We start from the raw sequence: 12,500 nt of genomic DNA on the forward strand, positions 1-12,500 counted from the left end.
AGCTTTTGACAGCATTGACCATGCAAGGCTGCTTCGCAAACTGTCCATCGTAGGAGCCTTACCCTCGACTGTCAACTGGTTCAAGAGCTACTTATCCAGCCGATACTCCACTACTACCCACTCGTACACTCTGCCAATCAGCACCCATGACGTTCCTCAAGGAGGGATTTTATCACCACTGCCATCTGTATTTATCTGAATGATCTACCCTTAGCACCTAGCTCTTGTAACCTGGAATCATACGTTGACGATTCGAAGTTATTCCTGTTTTTCCCGCTGTCAGAGCTGGATGCAGCTATCGAAAAGCTGGAACAAGATCTTCCCAGCGTAGCCCAGTGGTGCTACGAGAACCATTTACTCATAAACCCAGATAAAACCAAACTCCTCTTCCTTGGAACCAGACAGATGTTAAGCAGGCTACCACAGAACCCCAGTATGTCATTTCTTGGTGCGACATTAAAACCTGTTGCCTTAGCCAAGGATTTGGGAGTCATCCTAAATCCTCACTTGACTTACGACCGTCATATTTGAAAAGCAGTCTCTTCCTGTTTTTCTAAGCTATATCAAATAAATAGAGTTAAAGAAAGCTTTGACAAAGAGACGCTTAAGCTATTAATTAAATCGTTTGTTTCAGTGGTCTCGCACCTAAATATCTGGTAGATAAATTTACTAAACGCTCCAGCATCCATGCCCACCTTTTATTTACCAGCAACTTTCACGTTGCCATCACATTGAAAGAATACACCCGAAAAACACCGACTAAAGCCGCGCTAAGCCTCCAAAAACACTGGCTTAATCATCATTATAATCAGCTAAGCTCATATCTTGAGCCGTGCTGCCCTTGTAGCACTCTTGAATTAATTTCTTCCACTTTGAACTGTTTTGAGTTGTTTTGTAACACTCTACAATGGACCGATTACACCATTTGGCAATATTGTCCGCGTAATTAAGTCGTGGGCGTCCTCTCTTTCTTTTGCTACAAACTTTTCCCTGCAAAACAGTTTTGGTCAAATAAGGCCATTTTCGAAATATCAAATATTCAGCTTGATGGTGAGGCAGTGAGGACAAAAACAATAGAAACACGTTGCAATGAATGTGAAAATTATTTACCTGTCATCCACTGTCCTCACTACAACACTATCACGCAAGCTGAATTTTAATATATCGAAAAAGGCCTATTGGCAACCACCTGCTCTATTGACATGGCTAAAATACACTTCCAGAATACTTGAGGGACAATACCCAATCTATTAATGTTTTTAAAACTAAGTTAAGGAAACATTACGTAGATCTAACTTTAACTGTGTATGATCCTGCAGTTCCGCAAACTTTCAAAAGTGTCTGCATAAAATGTCATATGACCAGACCACTAACTGCATTACTAGTCAAACTCTGTTGTTAATTAATTGTTCTGAATCGTATAATTATATTACTAGATTTTTTTTTTTTTTTTTTTTTTTTTGATGTTTAGGAGTCTCGTTATTGGAACGTTAGTTCTGTGAGATCTCTCCTGCCAATTTGTCTTTGGCGAAGTTTATAAATAAAAATAAAAATACACGAGTTTACGCTTTCTGACTAAAGCACGGAGTTCACGATCGGTGTTAAGTTCGGAAAGTATACTTTCATCTGTATGATGTTCCGTCCAGCTAACACGGATCATTCTTCTCCAGAACCACATTTCTGCTGATTGGATCTTCCTTTCATCTCTCACTTGAAGAGTCCATGCCTCAGCTCCATATAACGAGATGCTTCCGTGAAGCATACACTGGGTTGCCTGTGGTACGTGTTACAGAAAATCAGAACGCACTGAATTGTGTGGTATTGAACTACAGCATTCCAGTCTCTGAAGAATAACAAATAAAAGAGAAGCGAGAAACATTGGCTTGTGGGCTGACATGTTGATAATTTTCGAGTTCCCTCACAACTTCTTCTCACCACAAGTTTAAGCGTGCCCTCTGAGCATCTGACAGCTTTGTAATACCAAAGTTCACTGAAGTTTATCCCCATTCAGCGGGGTTAGTGTCTGGATGGGAGACCAAAACAATATGCCCCTCACGAAACAGAAGCATCGGACCGAAAATACTATGAACGCTAACAAAAGCGAACTCAGCAAGGTACATATTTTGTTAGCTTGCTTTATGCAAAACAAAAACATCATTCTAAAAGCTTATTCTACGCAAAAAGTAGGTTCCAGAGGTAATTTTGAGAGTGGAAATCAAGGTTACGCGGCAGACGGCAAATACAAACTCACGATTTAATTCAGTTGACACACCAGAAGACGCTAACCTCATTTTGACAAGAAAATGCTTTACCATTGCCATAAAAAACTATCCAGTTAAGCTCGCATATCATAAAACATGATGAATTCATAAAGGCCACCTTTTCCAGCGAACAATTTTTTGAAACAAACAACATATTTGCTATTAGAGGCAAAAACCCCTTCTATTTCATTACGTGCGTGAAGAGAAGAAACTCAATCGTGTCAAATATGCGCAATATTGCAACAAACTAAATTTCAGGATCAAACCGTTTCCATGAAGAACCCTTTCCTTGAGTAATGAAGCACAAAATACACGACAAGCTTTCTTTCAAATAATTCTTGGCTGTTACATTTCCATTTTTTTTTTACGTGAAGACTGTGCAGAGTTGTTGATCACAATCGTCCTCTGTCTTTGTTGAACCCATAAGTTACCAGAGAATTTTCCATTTGGTTTCAGTGTTCTACATAACCGTCACAATTGGTTAAATATTATTTTTAAAATACAGCTCACTTTGATTTCGGCTCGACGGGCGATAGATTGTTGTCGAAGTCCATTACTCGTCGCTTTTGAGATTCCAGGTGTTGGTTTTTCACCGCCTGCCTGGTTTATCCAACTGACTTTCCATTATTGAGCTTCATAAGGGTATATTTTATTCAAAGATCCACTAAAACGCCATTCGCGTTACATGACTTTCGACGCCATTGCAGGCTAAGTTAATGATTCTCCTGTGTCCAACAGAGAAATCTACGCATTTCCACTACCCTCTCGATCCTAAGAAAATACGCGCAGAGGGCTCTATGCACAAAGACACCACTTACCAGGGGAGTGACAGGCAAGAATTTTACCGACACGGAAAAAAAAACCAAAAAAAATAATCTACCCATTTTCCGACTGGGATTGCCATACGGCAACCCAGTAATAATCTGGTCCACACTATTGTAGGGTCTTAACCAATTTCATCTTCGGTGCCACAGAAACATCCTTGTGTCTTTCCACGTGGGGGGGGGTTCAGTTCGATCATGCGTTGTTTATATAAAGCTATGCATGCTTGGACATCTTTGGAACAATCTCCATTGCTGGTTTTAATGGAGCCAAGGTACTTGAAGGAGGATACACTTTCTATGGGCTGAACATTGGCTTGGAGATCTGGCTTAATCACAAAGCTTATTATTTACTCTCTTGCAATAATAGTCAGACTGCCGGGTGTTCCTCAGAAACGTTCCTCAACATCCGGTTTGACAATAGATGTCTGGAAACCCTATTTACCAAGACTTCAAAGCTGCACTGAAATCCATCCGCACCCGGGCCCAATAACATCCCCCTGGGACTGATCCTACATGGTGGGTCGCCTCTCAAGAAAAGAATGTTTCTCCTACTTCTTCGGATTTGGGAGAAAGAAGAAGGTCCATCCGATTTGAAGGTTGCCATTGTGGTGACCATATACAAGAGGGGGGACAGAAGTGTATTTGGAAGCTATCGCAGAATCTCCCTTCTCTCCATCACAGGTAAGATTGTCGCATGAATCCTTCTCAATCGTCTCCTTATCTTGTCAGAGGAAATTCTCCCTGAAAGCCATTGTGGTTTTAGAGCCAACAGAGGAACCATCGACATGATCTTCTCTGCAAGACGGATCCTTGCAGGAGAAGTGTAGAGAACAACAGAAACCACTGGGAATGCATGATATTCTACGAGTCCTTGAGAAACCCTTCGATAGCGTCCTCAGGCCAGCAATGTGGCAGGTCCTTGAACACTATGGCTGCCCAAATGACGGAATGATGGGCCGAGTCCAACATCAAAACGGCCTATCGAAACACTTTCCAATCACAGGGGGGCTAAAACAAGGATGCGTGCTCGCCCCTACGCTTTTCATTCCATCAATCTGGTGGCAACGCTCCAAGAGATTCCAAATGACAACGCGAGTATTGATCTTCGATAGTGAATGGACGCTGCTCTTTTCAACATCGTCCGCCCCGCGCTGTAGTCATCTCTTCCTCAACAGAAGACATATCCGAAAACTTGAACGATTCCACGTATCACTTTTGCAAATCAAGCGGCAAGACCGAATTACTAATAACGAAGTGCTCATTCGAGCAGATATGGAAAGCCTAGAAGCCATCATTACCCGACAAAGACTAAGATGGGCTGCACATCTTGAACGGATGCCAAACTCCCGCCTTCCCAAAGAGATCATCTTTTCTGAACTTGCATCTGGCAAAAAACCACGAGGTGCCCCAAAAAGACGCTACAAAGACCAGCTCAAGGTTACCTTGAAGAAGACCGAAATCGACCCGGGAAAGTTGGGAGATGGAAGCTACAGAAAGAAATCTTTGGAGAAGGACTATTCATGAAAAAAACAGCAGTTTTTCAGAACAACAGAAGGCAGCGTGAAGAGACGAAGAGAGTTAAGAGAAAAGCAATAACTCAAAACCCAGTGAACCCTCCTACCATTTCATGCGGTGGTTGCGGCCGACTTTTCCGTGCGAACATTTCGCTCGATGTGAAGGAAGCCAGAATATGGAATCCCGGCAGCAAATGTGAGACTTTGGAATCCAGAATCCATTGTTTGGAATCCAGGATTCATTTTGATGGAACCCATTCCTTGATTTCAAGCTGAAGGGGACTAGGTACAAGTTTCTGACTATGTGGATCAATTCCTGGATTTCACATGACGTCACGGCCGCCATGTTGATGTCCCCAAACGATGAAATGGCGGCCATGTTGGTGTCCCGATCCAATCCTCCGGGAATTGAAAGCTATTATTATGCTAACGTCTTCTTTCGTTTTCGTTGAAAAACATGACTGTTGATCACGTGAGTGAAACCCAAGAATAGTTACTAATCCCATAATTTGCAGACTCGTACCTTGTCCCCCGAGGCTTGAAATCGGCAATGAGTTGGACTTGGAACTCGTGATTCGGGATCCACTAATCCACGAGCTGGGATCTAGAATCCGAGGGCCACCTGGATTCCTTTAATTATATTGGGCTATATGAATGCTCCTTTTCGAACGATTTTTTGAAGGACTCTGTTAACTGCATGATGATATCAATTCGTTGTCATTTTCTCTTGAACACCGTCGTCGTCATCGTTGTTGGCGGTATGGTTTTCTCAGTGACACTTTCTTCGATGTGATATCAGTCCGCAAAAGGGCATTCATAGCTTTTATTAGAGAAAGTTCTGGAACACGGGGCAGAGATAAAAATAAACCAAAGGTAAAAAAAAAAAAATGCTGTCACTGCAAAACACGTTGGACTCCTACAAAATTTCGCCACGTTTCCTGAAACTTACGTCATGTACGTTTTCAACCAATCAAATGAAAGATTAGAACATTACAAGAAACATGGCGGACGTTCCGCCACTTATGTATGCGATAACCTAAAAACAATTATTGGTTGCGAGAAGAGGAGTCTTCCCGCCGCCTTGTAAGGGAAACAAACTTGAAGATGGTCCTGCGAAAAGGATGAACATTTTCCATGCCTCAGCATCGTTTGTCGTATTTATGGCGACGTTTGTCGTAGTTAACGGGAAGTTGGACGGCGAGAAGGCAAGCGGTCTCTCTGCTCGGAGAAGCTCGTGGTAGGGGAGTTAAAGTCTTGTATTTTCAAATTTCAGTTCCCCAACCTTTACTTGTTTAATTCTTGTTGCAGCTCGCTAGTTGTCGTTAGTACTCTGGATGGCAAAGTGAGCGCTTTAGACACCAAAGACAATGGCAAGCTCCTGTGGACACTTCCTCCTTTTCATGGACCGTTGCTGTCATCCAGTCTCAGTTCAATTGAGGTATTCTACAAGGATGTAGCAATAATTGCCTCGACTATCCCCTTCAAAGAACTCTTATCTCACATTGAAATTAGTGAATTGTTCCAGAGAGCATTTTTATGAAAGCCTCGATCTGTATCTCAATCAACACGGGGAACTTGTTAGTTGTTTGGGAATCCCCCGGATTTGTACTTGTATTTAAAAAGTATAAGCTTAATTAAATATCAATACACACACCGAAAGTAAACATTTTTAGTATACAACAATAAAGAAAGAAATTCTTGTTATAGTTTAATTTGGCAAATTTTATTTATATTGTAAGGATGTTATTATTATGGTATTTTTGTGCTAATGTGGGGTACCTGAGTCAAAAACCACTTGGTATTTATTGTTCTTAAATTGTTCAGAGTATATCAGGTTACTCAAGAAGAGTTCCTTTGCGTTTAATGTGGACTAATTCTTTTGCTAGTAATGTAAAATAAGTTAACCACACATTCATTTCTTTATGGCCTGTGTCAATCTTCAGTGCAAAACCTACAAAATAATGGTACAGAATGATGCAGCCAGAGTCGTCACCTTTTCTTACAAATCCGAACATGTCACTCCAATTCTGCATAGCCTACATTGGCTACACATTGAATAAAGAATCCAATATCAGATTGTACTTCTTACTTTCAAAATTCTCAATAACTGTGCACTGTCCTATTTGTCTGACTCAATCAAACCTCGTAGATCTTCAAGGACGCTAAGGTCGTCTGGCCACGATCTTCTGTCCAAGCCCTCTTAATTATAGTCTTAACTTTTATGGAAAGAGAGCTTTCTCTTGCACAGGGCCTGAGCTGTGAAATCCACTCCCTCCTAATATCTGGTCATGTTCTTCTATATCTATATTCAAACGACAAAGGCTTACTTAACTCTTTGACGCCTGATGCCAAAACTGGCCAGACTTACTGCCAGTATTTTCCTCTGTCTAATGCCAGACGATTTTACTCATCAATGGGGAACACCCAGGAGTCATTGAGTTAATCACTCACTGTCCCTATTAAAACCTGGTTTTTCAAACAAGCATATCCTGACTAGTTATTGCCTTGAGTTGGTGCACGATTTTGATATGTGATGCATGATATGTTCAAAACCTGTGATATCTCATGGGTTTATTTTGTTGATGTTTATTTATTTATTGTTTGATTTTTTGTTTTTGTTTATCAATCATAATATTAATTAATTAATTAATTAATTGAAAAATTAATTAATTTTGTTATGATTGTTATTGATTAATTCATGACTATACTCCTCTCTATAGATACATTTTTTTTTGTAAATATTCACTTTTATTCTTTCATACATAATTTTATAATCTAGTTTTTAATTTGTCATTGTAAACCAGTTTTGAACCTTGGAATTATCACTATACAAAATAAAGGGGTTATTATATATAATTTATTATTATTATTATTATTATTATTATTATTATTATTATTATTATTATTATTATTATTATTAAACATGCAGTGTAAAATGGATCAAATTAACCAAGGGTTAACACTAGTTGTGCTTTGAGATTTAAAGAAATTGATTACATAATATTGTAACTGGATTCTCAGCAGGAATGGTTTATGGTACCTACATTGTAAACATGTACATGGAAACTTTGCATTGTTTGTGGACTTCAACATGGCTTTGATGGCATCATAAAATAAATAATACTAATCTTTAGATACTGTATTCTGTTTGTTCAGATGGCAAAGCATGTAGGTCTGATCCCATCATTGGATGGTGGACTTTATCAAGTTGAAGGGGACAAAGTAGAGGTATGTGTACTGTCATCATGAACAAACATAGATTTTTTGGCATTGATCATCATCAACAGTATCCTTGAGCTTTGGTCAAGTTTCTGCTTCACATCCCTGCCACAAAAGCAAGATGCAGCTCTACCTTTTTACACAATTTTCTTCCACTTTCATACCCTGGCTTTACTGTAAAAATCTGAAAACCATGAACACTAGAAACATTTATGATTTAATGTTATTGTGTTTCAACTTTCAAAAATTCCATGTATAATCATTATTAATACAGTGCTGAAAATTAGCCGTGGTCTGGTCGGCCCAGACAACCAGAAAGTTTACCTGGGCACTAGTTTTTGTTAGACATGAAAAGGTTGGTTGCTCAAAGTAAAAACAACAGACGACCCTGCAAAAAATAGAAAGTGTATAAATAAGCATCACCCGACCCACTTGACGGTTTTCTGTGGTCAATGTGTGATAAAAGTGTGAAGGTAACGATACGCCACTGTTGAGCATTTCCCTGTGTCTTGAATACCTGTGGCTTTTACAAAAAATGTCAGATAGGAGAATTCACAGGTAGCTGGCGATGGAGATCGAAATCTAAATCTAAATATCGTTTTGTCGGCAAAAATCCTCTAGGACATCACCCCAACTATAAAATAATGATGAAAAAACTATTGTACTAAAAATTAATGTGCAAAATAATAGTAAAAGCTAAAACTAGCATTAAAAAACCATTAAAAACTACTGGTAAAAGTTAAGCTACAAGAGTTTGCTTTTAAAAGTAGAGAGTGATTGGCTGGAAACAGTTTCTTCTGGAAGTTTATTCCATTCAACTATTATCCTGGGGAAGAAAGAAAATCTAAAAATATCTTTATGTCCTTTCTGTACAAAAAAGTTTAAAATCATGGCTTCCCCGAGTACTCCTTTCTCTGCTAGTCTAGGAGGTCGTGGCACATCTTGTATATACATGTAGTGGAGAGCCTTGCATGCCTTGTGTGACTTCTCATTGCTCATTCCATGTCTTCCCATTTTGAAACCCAGACTTACACTTAAAACTATGGGATACTCAAGCTCCAATGCCATGTGATTGTATCTCAATGTGGCATACACTTAATCGTAGGGGATTTCCCAGTGGGGAACCAAGTATTTATCAGGGCAACCAAATTTATGGGTTTAGTTGTTAATTTCGAGCACTAATATTATTATAATAATTATAATTATTATTATTATTATTAATTAATTAATTTAACCCAGTCACCCCTGAACCTGCTATACTTAGCATTTTACTCTGTCTGACGCCAGACAATTTTACTTATCAATGAGGAACCATCAGGAGTCAATGGGTTAATTAATGCCCTTTTAATGGCCAAGTTAATCGCTGAAGTTGGGAGGCGCAGTGGCCTCATGGCCGGGGACATTGTGTTGTGTTCTTGGGCAAGACACTTTACTCTCACGGTGCCTTTCTCCACCCAGGTGTATAAATGGGTACTGGCGAATTTAATGCTGGGGGTAACAGGGTTCTCCTTATCAGGCGGTAACCGGTAAAATTTACCGCTTGTAAGAGCACTTATTACCGCCTGCAAACGCTCAGAAGACACTTATCCTTTGCAGAACGTCCAACATTAACCAAATGCTTTACCGGTTTGAAAGGGTCCCTTACATGTTGTGCTCAAAACTAGGGAGAACCCTGGGTAACCCTGTGATCGACTAGCATCCCATCCAGGGAGGAGTAGAAATACTCCTAGTCTCTTCATGCTACTGAAACCAGAGATGAGCGCCGGCCTAATGGGCCTACTGGCTCAAAAAGCAGACTTTACCTTTTTTTTTAATTGGTGAAGTATAGGAAATCTGTAACCTCTCATTTCTTGGTCATTAAATTGACTTTAATAGAATTTATTGGCAATGTTGATATTTTTTCAGCCCATTCCTTTTACTGCTGATTCACTTCTTGGCTCGTTCTACAAACTTCCAGATGGATCTATCTTGGTTGGTGGAAAGGAAGCAACCTCTTGTGGGATTAATCCTTCATCTGGGACGGTAATGTTTACTGAATGTTTTTCATAACTAATAGTAATCTCACATTTGAAGTGTGTTTGACAGTTGCTCTGGAAGCAAAGGAGAAGAAGAAGAAACAATCTTATAGGGCCAATGTTTGAGAAGACAATGCACGACCATGTACTTCTTGAGATGGTTTCATTAAGTGCCAAGTATCCTGACTCGTGTGACAGGATTGTAATACTTTGCCCTTGGCTAGATTCTGACATAGATGTAAGCAAGTACCCATTTCAGCTGATGACATCCATTATTTTTAGTTGATGCAAAGAAGTATAGGAGAGAGAGTGTTGTTAAGACACAGGTTGTGACATCTGTGTAAAACATGACTTCCAGACTATAAATCTCTGAGAAAGCGGCCAACTATGCCAGAGAAAACAACCTTGATTTTCATAATGTACTGTGAATCATCAGGAGTACTTAGAGCTTGCATTGCGGACTGTCCAATTTGAGAACAGGAAAGAGAAATCCAGGTAGTTGTCATAGCAGGTTTTGTATCTAGAGTAGGTGTATAGATCTAGCCCTCCCTCTTACTCCTAGGACATGTCCCCCTAGTACAGTGAACTGTCTTATCAATACCATTGTACCTGTAACTGATAATGGAAAATCAAAGAGAGTTGGTGTGTCCTCTTTAGGTGCGTTATGTATGTTCTGCTGATGGTTGTCACTTAACCGAGACTGGAGAGGGTCACATTCAAGGTGGTGATGTTCTTGTGCTCAAACGAATACAGCAGACCATTCGAGCTGTGGATCAGAGAACAGGGATGGAAAGGTATCTACTTTGATAGAAACGCTCATCTCCGCAAAGTTTCTGACTGCTCTTTTCATGTATTTCTTTCATGTGGTTCAAACAGGTTTCAACAAAGGTAAAGGTGAGAGAGGAATGAGAGAGAAAGGAACTTTATTTAAGTGTCTAGTGGTTCTAGTGCTGGAGCACAAATTGGGGACACTGTAAGCTGAAATTAACAATAAATGCAAATAAAGGGAAATGTTGGTTTTTGAGGAGAGGAGAAACCAGAGTACCCAGGGAAAATCTCTTCAAGTTGGTGCAGAGTAGAGAACCGACAAACTCAAACCACATATGACGTGACTGGGAATCGAATTCGGCCATATTGGTGGGAGGCTTATGCTCTCACCACTGTGCCATCCCTGCACCTGCACCTTCAAGGTACACCTCATTTAATGTCGGAAGTTCCTTTACCCTCTAGAGGGTATTCGCCCAGGAAGCTGGGACTAGACACGTAATAGTAATAGAAGGGTTGACTCTAGAACACTGAATCACTCAATAGCTATGCGATGGTACCATATGAAATGCCAATAATATTATTTCTCCACAAGATGCACTTATTGTAGTGATGTGGTAATGGCACTCTTACACAGGAATGAGTTTCAAGAATTGCCCAAATTCTGCTGTTCTTCTGTCCTTTTTTTTTTTTGAGGTGGAACTTTTCTGTTGGACAGCATGATATTAGCTTTCTGGAGGCCATTTTAAGTGACAGTGGTGATTGCCACTGTTCAGCCAAAGATGAGGAAGGGTTTGTCAATTGGAACCTACGCGTGTCCATTCCTAATGGCCTGGTTGCTGCTGTGCACTCACAAGGCTCAAAAGAAACTGAAGTAGTATTATGGAGTCACCAGTTTGAAGCACCGGTAGCGGCAGTTTGGAGGCTGAGTGGCGGGTATATTCAGCCGGTGACTCTTCTTTCACGAGAGGTCATGCCAGAACTTGTTGATTCCTCCTCCAGACAAACATTTCCTCAGGGGCCTGTTCTGTACGTAGGTGAGGTTTTTAAACAAATTAAATTAGTGAGTAAAATGTTGGTCAAGAAACTTTGTTGCAGTTAAAAGCTTGTATGTGTAGTTAAACTTCGTACGAGTCCAGCCTGGTGAACTATCGGATTTGATGGGTTCATTCAGGCCAGGTTAGCCCTCCCCTGCAGGGGCTGTTTCTGGTGCCCTTGATGGGTCGTGTCACATTGGCGGGTGTAACTTTCAACAATCTTTTAAGTCTGAGATTGGGCTCTCATTTATTGTAATCAACAAAATGCCAGATGGCCACTTGTCAAAAAACTATAAAATTTTTGTTACACTAACTTGTTTTTCACATTTAAGAACTTGGTCTGTAGCTGAGGTAAACTGACAAAATATGCTTGAATCAATAATCTACATGTATCTCCTGTAAATTTAGATTATTATTAAATCTGCTGTGTTTAAGCAATAGAGGACGTTTTCCATGTTACCATAGCCACATCTAAACACGTGGGGGAGTTGGGAGAATTCGAGACAGTTATGCAAACCCGAGACGCAGTCGAGGGGTTTGTATAACTGTCGAAAATTCTCCCAACTCCCCCGAGTGTTTAGATGAGGCTATGGAAACACGGAAAAAAATCCTCTATTGCTTTTATAAAATATTCCTCAAAGATAATTCGACAAATGAAGGAAAATGCTGGTTTTTTACCTCTTTGATTGACACAGATTTTTTTGATAAATGCTCATATTTCCTACCAGCCAATCAAAATGCTTGTCTGACAATACACAACCAATGAAAATTTGTGTGATGTCACAGACGTGTTTCCATACTCTCATCTAAACACAGCTATTGACCAATGAGAGTGTGTGTACTATCCCAATTATTATTTTATAAT

At 40.0% G+C, this 12,500-nt stretch overlaps 1 protein-coding gene across 1 annotated transcript in view; it reads left to right on the top strand.

The window, feature by feature from the left end:
* Window positions 1–5,574: 5,574 nt before the first annotated feature.
* Window positions 5,575–12,500, top strand: part of LOC138006460 (eukaryotic translation initiation factor 2-alpha kinase 3-like) — a 27,698-nt gene continuing 20,772 nt past the window's right edge. Inside the window, exons 1-6 of the mRNA XM_068852798.1 lie at window positions 5,575–5,836; window positions 5,908–6,037; window positions 7,756–7,827; window positions 9,724–9,840; window positions 10,491–10,627; window positions 11,295–11,635. Of these exons, the coding sequence (XP_068708899.1) occupies window positions 5,721–5,836; window positions 5,908–6,037; window positions 7,756–7,827; window positions 9,724–9,840; window positions 10,491–10,627; window positions 11,295–11,635 (913 nt within the window). The 5' untranslated portion in view covers window positions 5,575–5,720. The remainder of the gene's footprint in view (window positions 5,837–5,907; window positions 6,038–7,755; window positions 7,828–9,723; window positions 9,841–10,490; window positions 10,628–11,294; window positions 11,636–12,500) is intronic.

This window comes from Montipora foliosa, chromosome 6 (assembly GCF_036669935.1).
Source record: "Montipora foliosa isolate CH-2021 chromosome 6, ASM3666993v2, whole genome shotgun sequence".
Lineage (NCBI taxonomy): Eukaryota > Metazoa > Cnidaria > Anthozoa > Scleractinia > Acroporidae > Montipora > Montipora foliosa.